Source organism: Gossypium raimondii, chromosome 10 (assembly GCF_025698545.1).
Source record: "Gossypium raimondii isolate GPD5lz chromosome 10, ASM2569854v1, whole genome shotgun sequence".
NCBI lineage: Eukaryota > Viridiplantae > Streptophyta > Magnoliopsida > Malvales > Malvaceae > Gossypium > Gossypium raimondii.
The window spans coordinates 61,601,126-61,625,634 of NC_068574.1; the positions used below are offsets into that span (position 1 = coordinate 61,601,126).

At 34.8% G+C, this 24,509-nt stretch overlaps 2 protein-coding genes and 1 non-coding gene across 4 annotated transcripts; 2 read left to right on the forward strand and 1 right to left on the reverse strand.

Moving 5' to 3' along the window:
- The first annotated feature begins 1,757 nt into the window (after positions 1-1,757).
- On the forward strand, positions 1,758-2,597 carry LOC105778608 (late embryogenesis abundant protein D-19). The gene is made up of 2 exons (XM_012602339.2): positions 1,758-1,973; positions 2,075-2,597. Exons 1-2 carry the CDS (start codon positions 1,829-1,831, stop codon positions 2,236-2,238), a joined length of 309 nt encoding a protein of 102 aa, XP_012457793.1. The 5' UTR covers positions 1,758-1,828; the 3' UTR covers positions 2,239-2,597.
- Positions 2,598-3,970: 1,373 nt separating this feature from the next.
- LOC105776055 (anaphase-promoting complex subunit 1) lies at positions 3,971-21,592 on the forward strand. Of its 2 annotated transcripts, none has more exons than XM_052622762.1 (38): positions 3,971-4,345; positions 4,506-4,569; positions 4,698-4,782; positions 5,012-5,292; positions 5,456-5,561; positions 5,665-5,825; positions 7,360-7,547; positions 7,641-7,710; positions 8,748-8,903; positions 9,227-9,705; positions 10,216-10,675; positions 11,183-11,521; positions 11,809-11,892; positions 12,345-12,437; positions 12,556-12,615; positions 13,008-13,106; positions 13,393-13,533; positions 13,888-13,968; positions 14,102-14,173; positions 14,433-14,504; positions 14,645-14,738; positions 14,816-14,898; positions 15,321-15,377; positions 15,501-15,578; positions 15,667-15,788; positions 15,879-16,039; positions 16,169-16,245; positions 16,324-16,437; positions 16,532-16,633; positions 17,243-17,383; positions 17,611-17,784; positions 18,077-18,140; positions 18,222-18,361; positions 18,448-18,605; positions 18,867-18,945; positions 19,174-19,272; positions 19,938-20,391; positions 21,296-21,592. In XM_052622762.1, the coding sequence occupies exons 1-37, from the start codon at positions 4,119-4,121 to the stop codon at positions 20,322-20,324; spliced, it is 5,448 nt and encodes a 1,815-aa protein (XP_052478722.1). In that variant the 5' UTR covers positions 3,971-4,118; the 3' UTR covers positions 20,325-20,391; positions 21,296-21,592. The 2 variants fall into 2 exon arrangements, with proteins under 2 accessions (XP_052478722.1, XP_012453971.1); XM_012598517.2 differs by having other exon boundaries at positions 3,972-4,345; positions 8,748-8,918.
- A 591-nt stretch (positions 21,593-22,183) lies between these two features.
- TRNAA-AGC (transfer RNA alanine (anticodon AGC)) lies at positions 22,184-22,256 on the reverse strand. Its single transcript has one exon. It is a non-coding gene; the product is annotated as a tRNA-Ala (tRNA).
- Positions 22,257-24,509: the final 2,253 nt, after the last annotated feature.

The following is a 24,509-nucleotide window of genomic DNA, read 5'->3' on the forward strand; positions in this document are numbered from 1 at the left end:
TGATTCTTTCGTAAATCAGGTACATACCTGACATTTGAGAGTGTCCTAATTATCCTATCATGTATCCTAATTTTAACAGTACCAATACCAATTACCTTACTAGATGAATCATTTCTCATGCGCATAACTCCACCTTCAACCGAACTGTATGTGGAGAACCATTCTCTATTGAGACACATGTGGGAAGAACATCCCGGATGTAGGACCTACTCGGACGTGAGTTTGGAGTTATAGCTCGTTGATACAAGAAATCATCACCGCTTTCATTGGCTAAATTAGCACCAGCTACATCTTCCTCTTTACTCTCAGCAGCTCTTTTATTTTGCAGTTTATAACAATCTACTTTGACGTGACCTAACTTTTTACAATAGCGACACCTTTTGTCTTGGTTCTTTGATGCTACCAAAACGGAAGCTTGCCTATCTACCTTGCTCTCCAAACCAAACTCATTGTTGAGTTTGTCTTTACTCAACAAATAACCCTTCACATATTTGAACGAGAGTTTGTCTCTGTCATAAATCAGGGTTTCCCTGAAAAACTTGTATGAAGGGGGTAAAGAGCACAATAATAGCATAACCTGATCTTTATCGTCAATAGGAACCTCAACGTTCTTTAAATCATTTAAAAGACTAATGAATTGAATGATGTGATCTTTAAGAAGCTCACCTTCGTTCATGCAAAACGTAAATAGACGTTGTTTCAACACTAAGCGGTTAGCCAGAGACTTAGTCGCATAAAGAGTTTCTAACTTTTTTCACAAGGCAGATGAGATCTTCTCCATCGATACCTCCTGCAATACCATATTCGCGAGGCACATGAATTAGATTGCAAACAAGGCATTTTCATCAAGCTCTTCCTATTCTGTTTGATTTAGATTCTTAGGCTTTTTCCCGGTAACAACCTTTTTCAAGCCAGTTTGAATTAGAATTTCCATCATCCGAACTTGCCACAGATTGAAATTTGTCTCACCATCGAACTTCTCAATTTCAAACCTTATTGTTGTCATCTCTGAACGGGCTGGTCTATGAAAATTGAACTAGCTCTGATACCACTTGTTAGGATCGACCCGATTAAGCAACAAATAACAAAAAATAATGAAATAAATTGAGAAATTGAACACACAATTTTAACATGGAAAAACTCCTCTAAAGAGGATTAAAAATCATGGGCAAAGATAATTTTACTATAATGGCAAAAGAACGAAGAGTAAAAAAGATGAAGATAAAAAACTAAATCCCGAAAAACCTGAAAACAAAAAACCTTCAAAACGTAAACACAAAATTCTCTAAATGTGTTATGAGTTCTAATATCTAATGGGTGTATTTTCTAAGATTGTAAAAGAACTAATTTATAAGCTAAATTAGTAAGTGAAATAAACTATGCTAATAAATGCTAAATATATTATACTAATAAATACTAAATCTTCTAAACAAATATATATTTTATTTAACTTAACTTGCAAATAATCTCTTAAAATTTGAGTCACACAACTCTAATAAATATATATGGTACAACTACTGTTACTTTTTATTTACACCCTAGAGAAGAGATAACGTGTCAAGGCCCTAAAGTGTCCCCAAAAGTTTACCATGCAATGGACCGAACAAAAATTACTCGTGTCATCTTATTGGCTGATGGTGTGCTTACGTGGATCACAACTTGTTTCCTTAATCCACCACGTCGCCAATGCCTATCATCCATCACCGATCAACCCCATGCACTCCCTCCCATATATACAAGCATTTCCCGTCATCGGTACAATCATCACTATCACAACTCACAGCAATATTATCACAAGCAGCAGCTAAAAAAAAAGGCAAGAAGAAAAATGGCGTCAGAGCAATATCAAGCTATGAGGAATGCACCACAAGAGGAAAAAGAAGAGCTTGATGCAAGGGCAAAGCAAGGGGAGACTGTGGTTCCTGGTGGGACTCGTGGGAAAAGCTTGGATGCTCAGATTAACCTAGCTGAAGGTATAAATAAATAAAACAAGAATTTGTTTGTGTTTATCAAATGTGTGTGTTTTAGGTTTTAATCAATGTGCGTTTTTTTTGAAATGTATGATGATGAAAAGGGAGGCACAAAGGAGGGGAAACAAGGAAGCAACAACTAGGAACTGAAGGGTACCAAGAAATGGGACGCAAAGGTGGTCTGAGCAACTCTGATATGTCTGGTGGTGAACGTGCAGCTGATGAAGGTGTCACCATAGATGAATCCAAGTTCAGAACCAAAAACTAAATATCATCTCCCACGACTGAACCCTAGCTACTCTTTTTTTATATATAGACCCTAATAATGTATGTTTGTTTTAGGTTTTAGGAAGAACTGAACCAGCTTATATGTAACAAAACTGGACATGTTTAAGCTTTAGCTTGGTGTCTGTAACCTAAGCTATAGCCTAGTGTTTTACTGTTGACTGTTTGTTTTAGTGTTTTAAATTAGGACTAAACCAGTTTACATGTAAAAACTGGACATGTTTAAAGCTTAGCTTGGTGTCTGTAATCTAAGCTGGAGCTTAGTGTTTTACTGTTTGTTTTAGTGTTTTAAATGAGGACTAAACCAGTTTATATGTAAGAACTGGTCATGTTTAACGCTTAGCTTGGTGTGTTTATATATGGACCTAGTGTTTATCTGTTGTGGGAGATGATTTTAGCTTCTGGTGCTGAACTTGGTGTGTTTATATATGGACCTAGTGTTTAACTGTTAAATGATGGAGTCACCATTGCTGAATCCAAGTTCAGCACCAGAAGCTAAAATCATCTCCCACAACAGACCCTAGCATTTTATATCTATATATATGGAGCTTTGACAAAACCAGTTTTATTATGTTAGAACTGGACATGTTGGACATGTATAAATCTTAGCCTGGTGTGTTTCTATATGGACCTAGTGTTTAACTGTTAAATGATGGAGTCACCATTGCTGAATCCAAGTTCAGCACCAGAAGCTAAAATCATCTCCCACAACAGACCCTAGCTTTTTATATCTATATATATATATATATATATGGAGCTTTGACAAAACCAGTTTTATTATGTAAGAACTGGACATGTTGGACATGTTTAAATCTTAGCTTGGTGTGTTTCTATATGGACCTAGTGTTTAACTGTTAAACGATGGAGTCACCATTGCTGAATCCAAGTTCAGCACCACAAGCTAAAATCATCTCCCACAACAAACCCTAGCTAGTCTTTATATATATATGGAGTTTTGACAAAACCAGTTTATATGTAAGAACTGGACATGTTGGACATGTTTAAATCTTAGCTTGGTGTGTTTCTATGTGGACCTAGTGTTTAACTGTTAAATGATGGAGTCACCATTGCTGAATCCAAGTTCAGCACCAGAAGCTAAAATCATCTACCCCAACGGACCCTAGCTAGTCTTTATATATATATGGAGCTTTGACAAAACCAATTTACATGTAAGAACTGGACATGTTTAAGCTTATAAGCTTGGTGTCTGCAATCTAAGGTATAGCCCAGTGTTTTAACTGTTTGTTTTAGTGTTCTAAATGAGGACTAAACCAGTTTATATGTAAGAATTGGGCATGTTTAAAGCTTCGCTTGGTGTGTTTTTACTGGACTCTTAGCTAGAACCTAGTGTTTTAACTGTTCGTTAAACAGAATTTGACCTTAAAAATATATGGAACTTTTGGTAAATGATCATTTACTATTCGATTTATATATTGTTTAATTTTTTTATTTTTATTTCTTTAACTTTTTACCTGAAAAGTTAAAAAAGTTAAAAGAAATTATCAATGAAACAAAAACATTCAAAAATTGAAAATAATAATTTTCATCTTTTTCCATTATTATAAAATTAACTTTTAATATATATTTTTAAAATATTAAGAATTACAAATTTTTTTTGAAATGTAGCTTACCCTAGGGTTGTTCTCATCCCATCGGAGGACAGCATTATTATGTCTGTATCCAAACAGAAAAACCTTCTAGGGTTTTACTTTTTTGGTGCTAAAATAAAAAAAAAAAATTAACAAAAAAGAGCGGGAGATAAAATTATAAACCACAGAACTCGCATTTCCAATTGCAAGCTCATTTCAATTTCTACTCTTTTGACTCCCAAAACCTCTCTTCGAGTCGACTCACTCCTCAAAAATGCCGGTTGGCGTTCGCCAACTCTCCGTACTCGGCGAGTTCAAGCCGTTCGGATTAATCGCCGAGGCACTTGACGGAAAGCCGTCGGATACTTCGACCGATGATTACGATTATTTCCTCTTCGATCCAGAAATCGCGAGGCAACGTGAGGATAGTTCGGATAATGACGCCTCGGCTTCAGCTCTCAGTGACCGCCGTGACCACGAGCTCTTTATACGAGGCAACCGGTAATTATTTTCACTTTTTCAGTAGTTTTGGATCAAAATTAGCTGCTGGTTACTTTTTGTACTGTTAAATTATTGGAAATTTGAACTTAGCGATAAGATTGACTAAAATTTGAGCTCAATTTTGTGCTCAATTTAATCGTTTTTTACTTGCCTGTAACAGTATAATTTGGAGTATTGGTGCAAGAGTTTTTAAGAGATTCACATTACCTTCTCCTGTCATCAAGGTCTGTTGAATTGTCAATGGATTGTGAAATTAATGCTTTAGCCGTATGAAAAATGATATTATTGGTGTATTTTGCTCGTTTTTACTAAATGATTTTTGTTTTTGCAACCTTTTTTACCTTAATTCTAGGCATGCTGGTGTCGTATGGGTGATAATCCGGAAGCTCTTCTTTGTGTCTTACAACTTGATTCTTTAACCATCTACAATACATCAGGTAAGCATTGTAGACGAAAGCCGATTGTTAAAAAACTTTTGTAGCTCTTGTTTTGCAGAGCTTAAGTTTTTTTCCACTAGAGAGTAGCCAATGTTATATTTCTGGACTGGTTTATTTGATTTTAAGGTTACTTGTTTTATCGGGTTCATTTTAGCTTATTGAACTTTGATCCTGATTTCTTAATGCTGAACGAAACAGATTTTCCCGATGCTTTTGTTTTGTGTAACAGGTGAAGTAGTATCCATTCCTCTTCCTGGTTCCATCACATCTGTTTGGTCTCTTCCATTTGGACTGTTACTCCAGCAGGGGGCTGAAGGGAATTTACTAAAGCATGGCCCATTTCCATATTCAAGTCCTTCACTGGTTTCACGTGATATAATTCGTAATAGAAGAGAAACTGGGCACAGCCCGCATCACAATTTTAGTTTTCTGAGTGCTTATGATCAGCTTATTAAGGGAGAATCAAGCTCATCACATTTGATTCTGAAAGATCTATTGGAAGAACCACAGGTTTGCAATTGAATGCATCTTGTGTTTATATTTTGCATAGGTTCCTTTTCTTCAGATGCTTAAGTATACATACAATTGTACTTTCGATAACATTGATTCTTCATTTTGAGCTTTTTGATTTTATATCTAGAGTTGAAAATATTATGTGACATGAAATTTGCAGTCAATTTACATTGAAGAAAGAGGAAAACTGAACATAATGAGGGATTTTGATGAAAGAATAATTTGGACCAGTGATCTCATCCCTCTAATGGCATCATATAACAAAGGTTTTGCATTCAACTTTTGTTTGATTAATACTTTTCCCCGCTAATATTTATTTACTTATTCTTTTAATATAATTTATTTATGCTTTTGTAACTTTGTATGCAGTTAAAATGCAGCATTCAGTTTGGGTTGCTGAAGTAATTAATTCAAGCCTTGAAGTGGAAAATTCGAGTTTATCTGCTACAGTTCCTACTGGTGTTTTACTGAAACGCTTCAGCTTCCGTAGAATATGGCAGGGGAAGGGGGCTCACACAGCTGCTTCTAAGGTACTTGATCCCATTGTTGTCAAGGTGTGTGCCTAGGTGCTCTTTTTTGGAAGGCGATGAGCATAAAAAAGGCCTGCCTGTTTTGAATTTCTCTTTAATTTCTTTAATTTTTCATTGTTTTCGTTTGATATACCTTTACTAGTAAGAAAGGGATAACATCAAACTAAGCATTCAACAACAAATTTGACCAAAAGGGAATCATTCATATTGATCAATAAAAAGATTGTATGTTAAACTTGACCATACTTTAGAGTTAACTATGTATCTTAAGCTTTATATATTATATACACGCAGACTTGCAAAGCCTCATATATGTACATATTGCACTTTACTTCAACCAGGATACCCCTTTTTTTGTGCCGAAGGCAATATAACGGTTCTAGTGCCTGGAGTGAGTCTTGTGCCCCTGGCAACACTGCTTGATCCTTTTCTTTAAAATTTTAACTTTATGAGTGTTATCTATCTGGTAGTCTGTTATCAATAGTTATATTTGTTTATCCTTTCTTGTTCTTGTTCTTCTTTTTTTTATTTTATTTATTTTTTATTTTAAAGTTGGTTAGTTAGGATAATTGTGTGCATTGTAGAATTCTTGAACACCTTAGGAAATATTTTTTTTGTTTATAACACTTGATTATCTTTTGCTAAATTTTTGAAAAAGGCACCTAGAAAGCTTCTGCTAATATTTTTGATTCTGTTAAGGGTTCAGTTGCCAGCGTGGAAAATCAAATTGGGTTAGATATGTAGGTGCCTAGTCTACCTGCATCTTTTTGTCCAGAGAAGAGAAGTTAGTCATACCTCCAGTTGCCTGAAATTCTTATATGATAGACCATTTAATGCATTTTAGGCTCTCAGATTTCTTAAAAGTTGGATAGTATAGCTTTATGGGTACTAAGATCCTTATTAGCAAGTTGCTTGGAGACATGTTAAGCACTGTATGTCACCTGTTCAACTTGTGAAAGTTCATTGCCTTGATGTGAGGGAATGGTAACTTTGGTAAGTATATTTTAAATGAGCTTTGTTTGACTTCTCTGGTTTTCCAATTCCCTTAATGGTTATGGAATTGCATGCACATAACCGTCTTTGTCATAATTCTGTTTTACATTTGTTTTTTCTTTGGATGCATCCATGTATAATATGTCATGTAATGCACGATACTGGATTGTCATGCTGAGAGAGGGAGAGCAAGACCGAAGAAGACATATGTGGAAACAATAAAGATGGAAAATACTTTCACTTGGCTTATGGAGGATGTGAGCTTAAAATACAGTATAGTGGTCCACTATGATCTGTGTAGCTGATCCTATAAATATAAGTAGTAGGCTGAGTTTGTTATTGCCCTAATATTCCATTAGATAGCTTTTGTTAAACCTATTTTTAGCTTTTGCTTTTTTTTTTTTTTTGTTCTTCGTTTCCCAACTTCTCATTCAAGTCCTCTGAAGTTTTAAGTTTATTTTATGATGCTTTTCATTTTACCAGTAATTGATGGTTTAGCTATTTTTGTTAAGTGTTAACTGCTGGCCTCAAACATTTCCAGGTGTTTCTTGCAACTGATGATGATTCAGCTCCTATAATTTGTTTTCTTTTCTTAGAGCAAAAAAAATTACTTTCTTTAAGGCTTCAGACTGTTGAAATAAATAACGAGATACTATATGATGTTAAACCTGATATGAGCTGGAGCATACCTGCAATTGCTGCAGCTCCTGTCATTGTGACACGGCCCAGGTATTGCTACATTTATCTTTTTTCTTAAAAAAATAAATTAAGTGGCTGATTTTCTTAGATTCTTTGTTATGTTTTTCTTTGATTTTTTCCCAGTGTGAAGGTGGGATTGCTGCCATATACAGACATCATTGTTTTGGCTCCAGAAAGCATATTAATTCTTTATGTAAGTTCTTCCTTTTCATGCTTTTGGCTTAGTGTGGTTTATAATATTCGTGTAGGCAATTCTTTTTTAATTTCTTTTTGATATATTTTCTACCAAAATTATTTGTCTCTTGCACCCTTCCAATTGCTGATATTTTAGGATGCTGCTATGGTCTCTGTGTAGTTTCTGCCATTATGCTGATGTGCAGTTAGTTATTACTTCGCTTGTAATCCATGTTTCTGTTTTGCATGGAATTTAGAAGCTATTCTTTTTTTTCCCCTGATAAAGACTTTCTAATTTTTAGTGGATGTCTTTTCCATTTGGCAGTTTATCTTACCTTCTTGTCTTGACCTTTCAAGTATAGTGATCTCATAGTATGTTGCAAAAATATGTTACTCAAAGAAGCCACTGGTCTTTTGTTCCCATGTGGGATTATGCAGTGGCTCTTGTTTTCAAGCTTTTAAATGCGAGTTCTTCTATCCAGCTGATATGAAATAGGGATGGAGGGAGTTGAGAGATATAGTATGAATCAGCATGTTAAGGCTTGACTTGGTGGGGTAACTGAAGGCAAGAAGATGATAAGAGTTAAAATGTTTAATGAACTTAGGTATGGGGATTTGATGTATTTTTGAAGTTGGTCTTAGGTTCCAAACTTGAATATGGGTTTTAGATTTGAAGAAGTATGGGTGGCTAAGGTCTAAATTGTGAAAGCAAAGCCCAAAAATCAATAACGAATAAGAAAGTATTTGTGAATTTTTGATGAAAAGAGAGTAAGAAATCAGTTTCTTCATGCTACTAATGTAATGTGATATTTATGTAGCCAGTCTTAGTTTAAGTCGCCTTCCTTACTAAGTCCTGTACAAATATCGAACAGTAGTAGGCAAAGGCCCAGACACACGTAAGTCGTTGATGCCAAACTCCAAAGAAAGTTGATTGTTTAATAATTTTCTTTGGCTTTCATCTTTTGATTTTACCATCTCGATGCCTGAGAGAGTGTCAATAAAATGTTGACTGACTATTCTTTTGTTGATTATAACCTGCATCTCATTTAAATGCAGTCCGGGAAGCAATGCCTTTGCAGATATTTGCTGCCTTCATGTTTGGGCATAGGAAATCCCTCTTGCAATTTGGGATTCTCAAAAGCAACATCCATTTCCCATGACCTCAAGATTGTAGGATTGGCTGACGCTGTTGAAGCGCGTATTAATGTGAAAGTAAATAATCGAATGGTATTGTAGTTCCATGCTCTTACTTTATCGGTTTAAGTGCTCTACTCTTGCTACTCAGTTGCTCATTTTTCTATTTACAAATCTTGTTTTACGTTCATATATTTATTTTTCTATTGCATGAATTTTGCCCTTGTAAGTGAAGCTGTTACTTTCCGTTTCTAGTAGTATTAAAGCAATTAAAAGTTCTATACTATAGAAAATCTTGGTAGCCCTGAATTAGTTTCACTGCATGTTGCAATCTATTGAAATTTCTTTCTTTACATGACAGTTATGAGCTTTAACAATTTTTATTTGCCACGTATGTATAGATATTTCGATGTGCACTACATAGAAGCCCATCATCGTCGTTGGCAAATGATTCCATAACAGCAATGGCTGAGGGGCTTAGCCCGAGTTTCTATAACCATTTTCTGGTTCTTCTTTGGGGTGATAGTGAATCTAGCTGCTTGTCAGAGGCTAATTCTACTGTTGATTCTGAATGGAGTTCCTTTTGTGATGCTATCATGCAAATGTGCAAGAAGTCATCTGCAGTTTCTCAAGAGACTCCAGAGTCGTCTTGGGAGTTTCTTCTCAATAGCAAATTTCACAAGAACTACTGCAAAATAAACTCTATGATTGAATTGTCTTCTGGTGTAGCACTTGACAGGACAGGATTGGATTCAATGAGATCACATATAGACGGTACAAAAAGTTCAGAAAAATCATTTCACTTTGATCTATTGATGGAAAGTTTGAACTCTCTGCATGCAGTTTATGAAAGTCTGAAAATGGATAACCTTCGAAGAAGGTAAATCAAAATCCCGTCCGTGCTATTCTCTTCACATGCTTTAGGTTCTAAAGACTTTTTGCTATTAATCTTTCTGTCTGTTTATATTTTGCTATTGCCTTTTCTTTGCTCTTGCTGGCATTTTCTTCAATGTAGTTGCTTCAATAGATAATAATTTCACAAAGCATCTCTGTTTCATGAAAAAAGTTTAAAATATTACAATGTAAAATGATGTAGCTAGCTGATATTTGGCAATATTTATATGAGAGGGATCATGATTTATTCACCAAAGATTTTGGAACTTTTTCTCATTTTAAATTGCAAGATTCCTGTCATGATATAATTGTGAGGTTAAGTGATGCAACATTCTTAAGTTGTTAGGCTTGAATAACTTTGTGAGCTTGAAAGTTGGCTGTAATGTAATGGCTATTCATATTGACTGCTAAATTTTGTTTCTTTTGGTTTTACTTCAGCAATTTGCAAAAATGCTTTTCTGACTTTGTGCTTTTTGGTGTGAATTTCCTTAAAAAGGGATTTGGAGCTTCTGGCAATTCTATTGTGTAATATTGCAAAATTCTTGGGTGAAGAATGTTATTTGGATCATTATGTTCGTGATTTTCCTGCTCTTTGCAAGACAGTCAAGATGGGCATAAATTGTTTGTCCAGCAAAGCTCCTTTCAATTTATTCAGATGGTTGGAAAATTGTTTGCAACATGGGTGTACTTCTGACAAAACTAACAATCTTCCCCTAGTAGTTTGTAAAGATGGAAGTTCTGTGGTGAGCTGGGCTCGTAAGATTGTATCTTTTTACAGTTTATTATGTGGTGCTAAGATCATAGGAAATAAGCTTTCATCTGGTGTTAGCTGCAACATTGCCTCTGGATCATCTTGCTCTAATGAGGAGCTCACAGTGTTGGCAATGGTTGGGGAGAAATTTGGGTTAAAAGAGTTAGATTCTTTGCCTTCTGGTGTATCTCTTCCTCTCCGACATGTAAGCTCCAATAACTCATAATACATGTAATTTTTAATCAAATACTTTGACAAGGTTTGAAGTATGATTTTGGGCTACTGTCTATAACATTATAATATAAAAGGAATATTAGGTCAGTAATGACATTGTTAAACTTAAATGTTATCCATGATTATGGCTGGATATTGTTGTTATTCATTATGATCTTTGTATGTTAATATGTTTTCCATGTTAAGTAGGTTGTTATTCATTCTCAGCAATGAAGATGCTTCTTAAATTTATTGTTGCATTTTTCACTTAGTCATTGTGCTCCCTCCATTATGAAAAAATATTTTTTCTTTTTATGATGTTTCATTGTCCTGTTACTTAAAAGAAGACACTTTAATGTTGCCCTTGAAAAGATGTTATCAGAATTTTTGTACCTTTCACCAGTCGCTCACTAAAAGGGTGATTTCTTCCCTTTTTTTTTTTTTTTGCTTTGCTTTGCTTTACTCATGAATCATGATTGCTTGCGCATTTGCTTCTTAGGCTTTGGATAAGTGTCGTGAGTCTCCTCCTTCTGACTGGCCTGCAGCTGCATATGTACTCATTGGTCGTGAGGATTTGGCTTTGTCCTGTTTGGCACGTTCATGCAAATTTAAGGAACTGGAAACACAAACAAATATGAATTTGGTCTCTATGTCTACACCTTACATGCTACATTTGCATCCTGTGACAATTCCTTCAACAATAGCTGATACTGTTGGTCTGGAAAGCACCAAGTTCGAGGATACAGATTCCATTGATGGATCAATGGCAGATGGCATGGAGAACATATTCAGCTCTTGCACCCAGTTGAGATATGGTCGGGATCTAAGATTAAATGAGGTCTGTTGCAGTCCAATCCTTTAAACAATAATGTCCAAGGCTTTATGTTGAGTTTAGAAGCAACTATTCTATGATCTTCACTGATACATCCTTAGATTTAGAATTAAATTAGGAAGTGCTCCCCCTTTTTACACCTGAAATAAGATTGGACATTCATCTTTAGTGTTCCTTCTGTTGTTTATAATTTTTGTTGCATGTTTATGTATATTTTTAATCATTGCGGAAAATTGAAATATGGTTGTTGAAATTCCTTGTCTTTTCCTACTTGCTATTGTCACTGGTACTAGGTTAGGCGCCTTCTATGCTCTGCAAGACCTGTGGCTATCCAAACATCGGCCAATCCAAGTGCCTCTGATCAGGATCTCCAACAGGTATGCTTCTTTTGTTGCTTGATTTGAATGTTGTATAGTCACCTCTTTTCCGTCTAGCACATTGTAGCTTAAGTTTTAATCATTTTCTAATAAATTGGTCTGACAATGTATGGTACCACATGTATATCTATATATGCTTAGATCAATATTCTTAAAATACACTGGATGCATTAGCCTACAATTTCCTCCTTCCTTTGATAATGCCCTTGATAGTTTCTTTACAAGGAGATAGTGATAATGTTTGAGGGCTTGCAAAATACCCTTGAGATTTTAACATGAATATCTGACAGGATATGCAAACAACTTACATGATGAGATTCATTCAGTTTGGTAGTCTCTTCTATCTGACATGTTAGCTGTCATTTTAGAAGAGTAATAATATGATGATTATAGTTTGCTCTACACGTAACTCAACGCAGATTGCATACATTAATGTTGTTTTGTTTGTTCAGGCTCAACTGTGGCAGCTTGCACAAAGGACTACTGCTCTTCCTCTTGGCCGTGGGGCATTTACTTTAGCAACCATATATACTCTATTAACAGAGGTACTCGCTCTTTTGGATTTTCACATTTATTTTCATCAATTGATTGTTTTCTTATGAGATTGATTATTTTAAGACGCATGACTTTTTTCCTGATGGAATCTCTTGCCACCGTATGCAGGCCTTTACTGTCCCAAAGCTTGTTTTAGCAGGGCGGTTGCCAGCCCAACAAAATGCCACTGTAGGTCGCGCAATAATTCTTTTGCTATTTCTTTTTTTCTTTTTAACATGCATTTGTTCTTTGGGTGAAATCATATATACTGTCAAGTTTCCCCGTGAGTGAGCAACTGTATTATCATTTATGGAAAATTTGAACTAGAAAGCTTTCAGCAAAATATTATTGTATATGGAGTATAATTCTTGCTCTATGTTTTCAAGATTTATTGCCTATTTTTTTAAACTGTAGGAAGCTTGGGTTAAGAATTCTGTGTTTAGCCACAGAAACCATTTGTAATTCTGTTCTTCTCCTTGCTGTTCTTTCTTTTAAACATTCTCCCATTTATCTCCTTTACATCATTTTCAGTTTTGTTATTTCCTTTTTGTATTTATTTTCTACAATTGTTGTGCTGATAGGTTAATCTTGATCCAAGCATAAGGAACATTCAAGAACTCAAGTCATGGCCTGAGTTCCACAATGCTGTTGCTGCCGGGTTAAGATTGGCCCCTCTTCAGGTTTATATGATATCTTTTGGAAGTACAATACCAGTTTTACAGAGGGCCAAAAGTTCCTGTTTCTTCATGAATTTATTCTTTTAAAATTGCTTATGTTGGCTGGTTTTTATTTATTTATTTTTGAATATACAGTTAAAAGTACCTCGCAAAATTTGAGACTGTATGTTGTCATTTATGTTCTCTAATTTTCTTTTTCTCTTGCTCAGTTGTTGTGCTAATATATTATGTGGTTTACACATGCTTGCTAGTTTGGGATTATTATGTGATGCATTTTAAGCTTTTGCAGGGAAAAGTGTCAAGAACATGGATAATATATAACAGGCCTGAGGAACCTAATGCAGTTCATGCTGGACTTCTCCTTGCTCTGGGATTACACGGGTTTCTGCGTGTTTTAACCATTACGGACACATACCAGTACTTTTCACAGGTTTTCTTGTTCATTAAAACATTTTTCTTGCAATTGATTGGTTACAGCACAACCTAATTAGTTACGTGATGATCCTGTGACTGGTTCTGGAAGGGGGGGGGGAGAAATCAGTGTTGACTAAATGCATTTTAAGATGAAAAATCATGTTTCGAAGTCTTTAATCGTAAGGTTAACTGAATGTAATTGCATTTGCTTAGTGATTTCTGGTATCTCTATAGCTGTAATCACTGAGGTAGGAACAACTTCTATCTCTGCAAGAAACCTGCATACTTTTTGATAAGTACACTAAAGGCTCAAGTAGCCCTTTTTCATTATTAGGTTTTAATATACCTAACTGATTTTTTTCACCAATAGGAACATGAAGCGACAACCGTAGGCTTAATGCTTGGTCTGGCAGCGTCTTATAGAGGGACCATGCAACCTTCTATATCAAAGGTAATAATTTATGCTTTTTGAGCTTCAATGTAGTGCCTAATGTTTGCTGATAATATTAACATTCTTCTAACATTGCGGATTAATGCACATCTGCTATGTCATTTAACCTGAACAATGGCTCTACTCTATACAGTGCCTTTATGTGCATATACCTTATCGACATCCATCTTCCTTTCCAGAGTTGGAGTTACCAACACTGCTGCAGGTAAGAGATTGCACTTCTCTCGTTATATAATTTACTTGCACACTTGTATGTGTTAGGAATTATGTATAGATTCATTCATTATTGCCATCAGATTGCCAGCATTGACGTTTGAACTGAAATAAACCTTGGACATGCAGCTTTAGCAGGTTGCAAAGTATTGTTCTTTGAGCTTCTTTATGTGAACATTAAAGTTACCTTATTTATTCATATTTCTCTATTCTTTGGAGTAATTATTCTCACACTTTTCTGGGTTCTACAGACTGCAGCACTAATGTCAGTTGGGCTTCTTTTTGAAGGATCAGCACACCCTCAAACAATGCAAACATTAGTGGTATGATTTTGCTTCTTATAGTTCTTATACATCTTCCTACCATTGTAAACGTTTGCAGCACCTTTGGACTGTTTCTGCAATTTTCTTCATTCTTAATTGTTACCAAATCTCTTGTAGTTAAACATGTCTATTTCTTGCAGGGTGAAATCGGCCGAAGAAGTGGAGGTGACAATGTCCTTGAAAGGGAGGGTTATGCTGTTTCTGCCGGCTTTTCATTGGGTCTTGTTGCATTGGGTATGAATCATTCTGGGCTTTTATATTAATGAATGCCTTTTAAGTTATGGTTTGGCTAACTGCTATCTTGAATGGAGGCCGAGGAGAAGAGGCATTGGGATTCATGGATACACTGGTTGATCGGCTATTTCACTACATTGGTGGGAAGGAAATCTGTAATGTACATTGCCCACTTTAAACTTGATTTGTTCTTTTTGGTTTCTTCTGGTGGAGGGTATGGGTTAAAAATCAATGGTTTTGTAACATATTTCTTAGTTCTGTACAGTAAGAAGTATATCATCTTGATCAGTCTATCCTTCCTGAAAAGTTTGTCCCCTTTCAATTAGCACAAGGTTTAATAAGTGCAATTTCATTTTCATACCACTTCTCTTTACACTTTTTTGATCCTTTCTTATTTTCTAACAGTTACTGCTTCTATACGATTTAGGAGTGGACAAACATAATAGATAGCTAAAGAAAAATTTGGACGAGTATTTTGGGGAGGAAGATGAATTTTCCCATGGCTTTTTTCACCTTGAATTTTTTTTACATTTTCTGAAGTGCAAATCCTCTCTCTCTCTTTTACCTACTATTTTCATTCAGGAAAGATCCCTTCTGCTTGCGGCATCAGTGGATGAACACAACCGGGTCACTGGGCAGGTTTGTTACCTATCATTGACTTAATTAAGTTCCCTAATTATAACCTTGTGTTTGAAATTTTTGTAAAAATGTACAATTTTTTTCCTCTCAAGGCTGCTGATATCTGTTATTTTGGTGTACTAGATGATGGACGGAACCACTGTCAATGTTGATGTCACTGCACCTGGGGCTATGATAGCTCTTGCTTTAATGTTTTTGAAGGTAATTTTAACATGGGAAATTATGAGCAGATTACCACATGCATATGACATAAATAAGATATATTAACCTTTCTCATTTTATATGCCAGAGTGAATCAGAGGTGATTGTCTCTAGGCTTACAATCCCTCAAACACATTTTGATTTGCAATACGTAAGACCTGATTTTATAATGCTTCGTGTCATTGCTCGGAATTTGATAATGTGGGGCAGGTAATTTACTTGATAAATGCCTTAATTATTGAAGCATTCACTGTTTAAGCTTCTAGTTTTTATATCTGAGTTTAAGATTATTCTCTTCAGGATTCATCCCTCCAAAGACTGGATTCAGTCCCAGATTCCTGAAATTATAAAAAATGGTGTCAAAGGTCTTAGGGATGATACTATGGACATTGATGAAATGGATGCAGAAACTATTGTCCAGGCATATGTGAATATAGTGGCTGGGGCATGTATTTCTCTTGGTATGGTATTCCTGCTGATTCATATACTGTTTACCACGTTTAGTCTTGCATATTCTCAACCTTATCATATTTATTCGGACACACCAAGAAAAAGAGAGTATCTTAAATCTGTTATGATTAATTTTGCAGGGTTGAGATTTGCTGGCACAAAGGATGCAAATGCACAGGAGTTGCTTTATGAATATGCTGCCTACTTTTTGAATGAGGTCTTACATAAAATATGATACTGCTCAACAAGTACAATTTGTTTTTGAGAGATAACTGAGTAGTTTTAATGGCTGCAGATCAAGCCTGTTTCCACTACAAATAGGAGTACCTTTCCCAAAGGTTTATCTCAGTATGTTGACCGAGGCACATTGGAGATATGCCTTCATCTTATTGTTCTATCCTTGTCTGTGGTAAATGAAGTTGATAATTTTATTATTATTGTTGTTGTTATGTTGCCAAATTCTGCCAAGTAATAGTGGTGACTTCTGAGTCATTTGGATGTAGGTTATGGCTGGCTCTGGACATTTACAAACCTTCCGTCTTTTAAGGTTTCTCCGCAACCGGAGCTCTGTAGATGGGCATGCTAATTATGGTATCCAGATGGCGGTAATGTTTCTAAATATACTGTAGTGAAGGATCTGATTGAATTGTATCAACTTCTCATTATGTACATTTTTCCTTCAGATTTAGGATATAACTCATTATATGCATTTTTTTATGATCTCATGCATGTCACGAACTCTCGAATTGTGGAAAGTGCAATTTTTATTCTGAGAATCTATAAGTTAAGGATAATAAATTGGTTTATGCATATGGATTTTACAATTCACCTGCCGCAAAAGAAGATCATTTGTTGTTTATCATCATATATATCAAGCTTTTAACATCTCCTGGTTTGCTGTGCCAAATGCCAATTGTTGAGCATGTGAAACTGAGGTCTTCTTGTAAACCTTTAAAGCATTTAGGGTTTAATAATTCTTCTTCCATTGCATGGAACATTACGAATGCCTCTGTGGCCAATCTTTCATCAGCAAACAATGTTGAATGCATAAGAACGGTATGGCTTATTGGTCACGACTCAGTGTGTAACCCAAGATAAACTATATCATGTTTGTTTGCATTAATCTGAAATATACGGGTTAACCAACATGCTGTCAAACAGTTTGCTTATTTTTAGGGCATCTTAATTTATTTGTAAGTGTATTCTGATTTTAGGTGAGCTTAGCAATTGGTTTCTTGTTTCTTGGTGGAGGCACAAGGACATTTTCTACCAGCAACAGTTCCATTGCAGCATTGCTTATCACTCTTTATCCACGATTGCCTACTGGACCCAATGATAACCGTTGCCACCTTCAGGTATGTTATGGTTAATATTAGGGTGTTTTTCAGGTAGCTTAAAATTTGATTGGGTGGAAATAGTACTTGGTACGACCCAAGCATGGCCAAAAATATTTTACTATTGATTTCAGACGGTACACTCCAGTGGGACCTATATTTACTTGAAGAGACTTGAATTCTGTTTTGTTTTTCCAAATTGGCATATATGTTGTACATTACCTCTTTCCTATAACTGCATTTTCCAGGCTTTCAGACATTTGTATGTCCTTGCCACGGAGGCTCGCTGGCTTCAAACTGTTGATGTTGACACTGGCCTCCCTGTTTATGCTCCTCTTGAAGTCACAATCAAGGAAACTGAGCATTATTCAGAAACAAGTTTTTGTGAGATTACTCCCTGCATTCTGCCTGAGCGTTCTATTGTAAGTCAAAGATCTGTTAACAAACTTATTAGGATTGTCAGTATTTTCAAACCTTAATTTTCCATGGAAATGAATTTTGAGGTTAATTTGCATGAATCTGTTAGCTTTTGAGTGACAATTTGAATTTTGAAGTAACTATTAAACTTTCTGTTGCTAGTGTAGTGAACCTTGTGGAATAATCCAAATTGTAGGAAAAGTGCATGTCAACTGTAGCAGAACCTACCTGTCTGCTAACATGTCTATTCTCAGAAAATTTCTCATGTGTAATGCTTTACTTGCCCTGCTGTCGCAGTTGAAGACAGTTCGCGTCTGCGGTCCTCGATACTGGCCTCAAGTGATTGAGCTTGTTCCTGAAAGTAGGTGGAGTTTGTTGCTGCAAATTTTCTTGCTAAATGTTAATTTACATATTTCTGATTATTTATGTTGTTCCCTTACAGACAAACCTTGGTGGAGTTTTGGTGACAGGAACGACCCATTTCACTCTGGTATTCTTCATGTCAAACGGAAAGTTGGAGCTTGTTCATATGTTGATGATCCCATAGGATGTCAGTCACTGCTTTCACGAGCAATGCACAAGGTTTTGTTGGCATAACTTTACCTTAACCAGCCCTTCCCCTGTTATAGTTCGGTCTTAAAATGGATGTTGATTTATCTGTCGCTTAGGTCTTTGGTTTGACAAGTCTAAGAGCTGGCTATACGGGTAATAACAGCAACAATGGATCTGCTGCTGTTACTGTTGATCAGCTTGTCAGCACCTTCTCTTCTGATCCAAGCTTAATAGCTTTCGCACAACTTTGCTGTGACCTTTCCTGGAATAGCAGGTAAGACCAGAAATTAGGTATCCGGGCCTCCAGTTCTAGAACCTGCAATGCAGTATCCTTTTTCACAGGGCTCAACTTTATTTGTGCTTCGACCTCCCCCTTCCTCTCCCACTTTTGGTGTTCTATTCTATTTCACTATATTTTGAATGGTTGGCTCATGAGTATCAGTTTTCAATGATAATTGTAATTAATACTAAGTACCGAAGGAATTCAAGGTGCGTATTTTATCATCTATTCATTCTGGAATCAACGTGCTTGCAGATCTGATGTTGATTTCCAGGAGTTTTGCTTACAAGTATTATTTGAGTGTATAAGCAAGGACAGACCAGCTCTTTTGCAGGTAATAGTCTGATTTAGTCCTAAATTCTTGTTTTTTGTATACGATTTTTCTCTATTACATTGCAGTGCCAACTGGAAATAAGTTAATTTGTTGGTATACCTATTGCCTGTTGATCAGATCAAGTTTTCTAAACGTTTTAAAATTGTTTTTTTCGGGATTCACTTTACTCTTTTCATCTATTTCTCAATGTATTTTTTATCTGTGTTTTAATGTCTTTCTGCTTGTTAGGTCTATTTATCCTTGTATACCACAATTGGCTCATTGGCAGAGCAGGTTTCCAATAGTAATCTTCTTGTTGGTGACTCGTTATCTGTCTCGAGTTTAAAGGTGCTTCCTGTAACTTCTTTATGCATTCTTGTTTCATAGTACAATTATGTTATAGCGATAAAAAATTGCATAAATACTTTTTCTTTGTTTTAATTCCAAAAACACTGGAATCCTGTCTATAATGCTTCCAACTTGTATTGAATGTCACATATAGAATGCGATACTGGATATACTCAAAGTTAACAAGTCAAGACTGGCTGATTTTCGGCATGTTTTGGTTTGAAAGCTTCAAATGTTTGTTGGTGCTGGTTTGTTTTGCCTTTTAGATTATTAGGTGCACTTGTGTCCATATGTCTACTCTGTGTGGTCGTAATTTATTACTCAAGAAAAACTTTATTATTAGTTTTATCTCGAGAACTGAATTATAGTGTTATTTTCAATGAATGAACTGGGATTGAATTGCAGTATGCTATGTTGCATTGACTGGCATGGGGATATGACCCTCTAAGGGCCCCCTGATACATGGAATAACTTCGAATTTTTGAATATTACCCTTGTCAGACACATACCCTTGTATACTATTCACACCCTAGTCCGTAACATAGGCTATATGCTCTGACTTTCCTTATTCTTCAATGTACGGCAGCATTGCGAATTAATTCTAATTGAGCTGCAGCTATTAGTATGTGCTATTATTATCATTAAGAATATAACCTTTTTTGCAGCTTGCATTGTCCTATAACGAGGCTGTCATGACTGGAAGGTTGGCAACTTCAAGAGGCAGCATTGTTCAATCCGTTTTTCTAGGATCTCTTCGGAAACGGGTAGAAGAACTTTTGAATAGTGCCGAGCAATTAAAAACCGATTTGCATAATTATCTGAACTCGGGCAGTTGGCCCAATGATGGATCCTTTGGGGTGAAAAGTTCAACTATTCTTTCTTGGTATCTTCAATGGTTTGGTGTACCGGCTGCACCTACGGTCAAGACAATGGTGGACAAAATTAAGCCCATGAATATCTCATTGTCTCCGGTTCCTTTGTTATGTTTGTTATTACCAGGCACTCACATAAATGCAGTCGAAGAGATAAACCGGTTTCTGTTGTCTACCTGAGTGTACAGATGAAGACCTGAGCATTTTTCCAGCTCGGTGGCTACCGTCAATTGCAGCATCTTCCCCGGTAAGGTTCATTTAAAATCGTTTTAAATTGTACCTTGAACCTGTTTACAATGAGAAGACCTTTAGTAAAACTATATTAGTCACCCATTAAATTTCTTTTTAGTTACAAAAGTTATAAAATGGTTATTTAAATATTATTAAAATTTTTCTGATCACCTAACTATTAATTTGTTTTTTGGTTATTAGTTGACAGCATCTTTTAAAATTGACGTAATAATAATTTTAACTCTCAACACTTATAAATTATGTCATTTTAATCTCGGTTCTAAAAGAATTTAATCCTCAACATCTAAACATTGTTAATTTGATTTTTATTTTTATTTTTTAGTTTTACTTTTCTTTATGACATTAAGAGTTAATTTTAAGAGAATGAGAAAAGATGAAAATTGTTATCTTCATTTTTGTATATTTTAAATTAAATTTAGCTGATAAATTTGTTATTTTAGCTTTTTAGGTGAAAAGTAAAACTATAAAAATATCAAATTACACGATGTACAAGTAACGTGGGTTAGATTTTTTAGAATTAAGATTAAATTTACGATATATAAATGTTGAGGGTTAAAATTTTTATGATGTCAATTTTAAAAGTTGTTATCGTTAGTTCACTCATGATAAATAAAATAAAATTGAATAGTTGATTATTTTGTAACTCTTTATTACTTGAGTGATTATTTCTATAACTTTTGAAATAATTTTTTTTACTTAGTTTACTCTTAATCTATATTGCTTGGACTCACAAATTTTATGAAATACCTATATGGCACATGAATATGGAGATATAATCTTTAAGGATCTTTGATATACATGTTGAATATATTATACATACTCATATCTAATGTTCACTGACATAGTCTTGTAATATTCCGAATATTTGATACTAACATGATACTCGACCTGATCTACAGAAGAAAGCACTGCAAACAGACTTGAAAACGAGATCAAATATGGGTAATTTCAGTTACCGACCATAATCGGATAACTTTGTATGCTAGGAACACCGATGCCGGTTTAATTCTCGGTAAGCCCCCATTTGCTTTATATTAGTTGCCATTTTAGTGTATCTTTATTTTACAGTAAATGTAGTGTTTTAGAGTTACTATTTAACCCCAAAATGTTTATTTATGTTCATTGTATACCATAATCATGAGATACTTTGCTTCTTGTACATTAATATTAAGTACGTCAAGTTCGACATTTTCTCACCTTTTTGGCCCTTGATTTTAAGACACTCTTTACCATGAACTGATATTTATTTTTTCTTAAAAACGCTGGCATGATTTTTTTTGGTGTTTGAAAGAGTTTATATACATATTTCCTTAACTACTTACAAATGCTCTCAAACTTATAAGTTTCAGATTGTTGTAATAGTAAAGAGTGTCAACCAAGTTGACCTATGTAGTAATTTTAATTGAAATAGTTAACTATTTGAATTAACTAAAAGAGGAAAACTATGAAATTGTTTGATAAATAAGTGTACGAAAATTAAATGTTAAAGAGTGTAAAATAAGTGTTGAAAAGTATGTAATATATAATTAGATTATTATTATTTGATAAGTATGAATGTTAAATTATGAAAGAAATTTACACTTTATCTTTGATTTTAAATATAATTAAAATTTGAACATAAATCATTGTTATTAAATTTTTTATCAAATTGTTTTATTTAAAATGAACAAACTTACATGAAAATAATTATTTACTTAAAATATCGGAAGAAATACTATTAATGTTGAAGATCCCCAATTTGACACAGTGCAATAGGAAGACCACAAATGAAAAGAAAAGTAAAGAGTTGGAAATGCGGGGTATCGATCCCCGTACCTCTCGCATGCTAAGCGAGCGCTCTACCATCTGAGCTACATCCCCGTGAGCAAAGAAAAATATAATTATGAATACAGAGGAAGATGGATTAATGTTAATCTAAAGCAACTATCAAGAGCTAAAAGGGACTAATGGAGCTTTTTAACTTAAGTGAATTAACAGAAGGTAAAAAAAAGTCTGTTTAGCACAAAAAAATTTAATTATATTTCATTTCATAAAGATTATGAATTTGATTTAACTGGTTTTCGGTATTTTTCAATCGGATTAACCAAATTAATGGATTGCTCACCTCGATATTACATTGAATTATTACGAATAGAATTAAACGTTATTAAGCTCAAATCAAACCTTACATATTTAGGTTAGAATAATTCTAGACAGGATTTACAAGTGACGATATTTAAATTAGAATGAATCTAGATAATGTTTACACATTATTTATACAAGATGAAGCTTGAACTTGAGTACTAAAAGTTTGAAACCTCAAATTTTTTACAAACTGTGCCATGACTTTCTTTACATTTATGAGTGATCATTTTTTTAACTTTATGCTATGGTGTAATTAAAATACAAATACAAAATTTGAATTAATATAATCAAACTATTACAGTACAATCGAGAACAAAGATGTACGAACAAGTATCAGGAATAATTATTTTAATAAACTATAGATATCAAGAGTAAACATAATTAAAAAAGTGTGCCAAGTAGTATCAAGAATAATTATTTTTAATTTAACGTCTATAATTAATTAAAAATTAAATTAAAATGTCGATTGAGGCTTAACTTGGTTAGCATTGGTATTGTTGTCAGTGCAGGAGGATGTCGATTGAGTCTTCACTCAGGTTGGTGAGGGGTTATGAGTAGTTTTAGACATTATATAAAAAAATTAAATTAAAATGTTTATAAAAAATGAAGTCAATCTATACTTTTATCGATTAAGTAGTTAATGTTGATAAAAAAATATTAACTTTTAACACTTTTTGGAATAATAATGAGAATTCTTTATTCTTTTTGAAGTTCAATATATTTACCAAATAAAAATTACGAAAAAAACCTTATATTATTAATAAAAATTAAGAAAAAATGTTTAAAATATATAAAATAAAAAATTTGATAGAGCTCGTAAACTGTTTGAATCAAGTATTACCAAGCTTGAATTCCGTTTGAATAATAACTCGAGTTGTTCAAGCTCAGTCTTGACTTAATAGTTATCTAATTAAGTTTAAGTATTATTGCAAGTCAAAGTGGGATAAACTGTGAGTATTATACGCCCCTAACACGAGCTCTTCCTCTCTAAGGTACGCTTATTGTGTTGTCCTCCAACAAGAAATAACTGAGTCCATTGAGTCTGGACCAATTCAACTCAAATATTTTTATGAAAAAAGTATGAACAACTTTAATTGAAATAAACAGGGGTAAACAAAAATTATATTGGAGGATTCAAAGACTGCAAAATGAAAGATAGTTTTGAAGGAATTTACATTGCAAACGGAAGATTTTGGTTTGTTGTAGTAGAGGTAGAAGTATGATCTTCATCCTCATATCGTCCTGCATCCAATTAAAAGAAATTGAATGATATTACTATGAATAAAGATCACAAAACAATTGAATATTTATATATAAATAAAAGATCATACCTTGCAACCCTAAACATAAGGGTGGGAGCTCGTCGAACTGGGCTGATCATGCTTCTTTCAACAACGGTATGTGAAGATCGGTTACAGAATCTCATTGTTGATGAGATGTCATCACCCAACCGTGTGCGCGGAAGAAAAGGTGTTCTTGGCGGCTCCAAATCATATCGCCTCAAACTTCGACGACGTCCGATAGCACGTAAACTTCGAACAGGCGCAAGCAAAGGTGAATCAAGATTCGTCTCAGGAACGTATGAGGTTGACAGCAAGTCAACCCTACTCCAAGCCAAGTGACGTCTACTCCCAAGCTTCGGAGCAAGCACACTCGACATTGATGGCTCATTAATCTCGGCACTAACAGTAGGCTCAACCTCGACACTAGAAGTAGGTATAGGAGAGTGACGTCTACTCCCAAGCCTTGGAGTAAGCGCACTCGACATTGATGGATCCTTAATCTCGGCACCAACAGTAGGCTCAACCTCGACACTAGAAGTAGGTATAGGAGGGTGACGACTACTCCCACACCTCGGAGCAAGCGCACTCATCTTTGATGACATCTTAATCTCAGCACTGACAGTAGGCATAGGAGAAATAGATGGAGGCTTGACAATATTTGGAGACATAGGGATGTGATGCTCTTGTAGAGGAGCATCGCCACCTT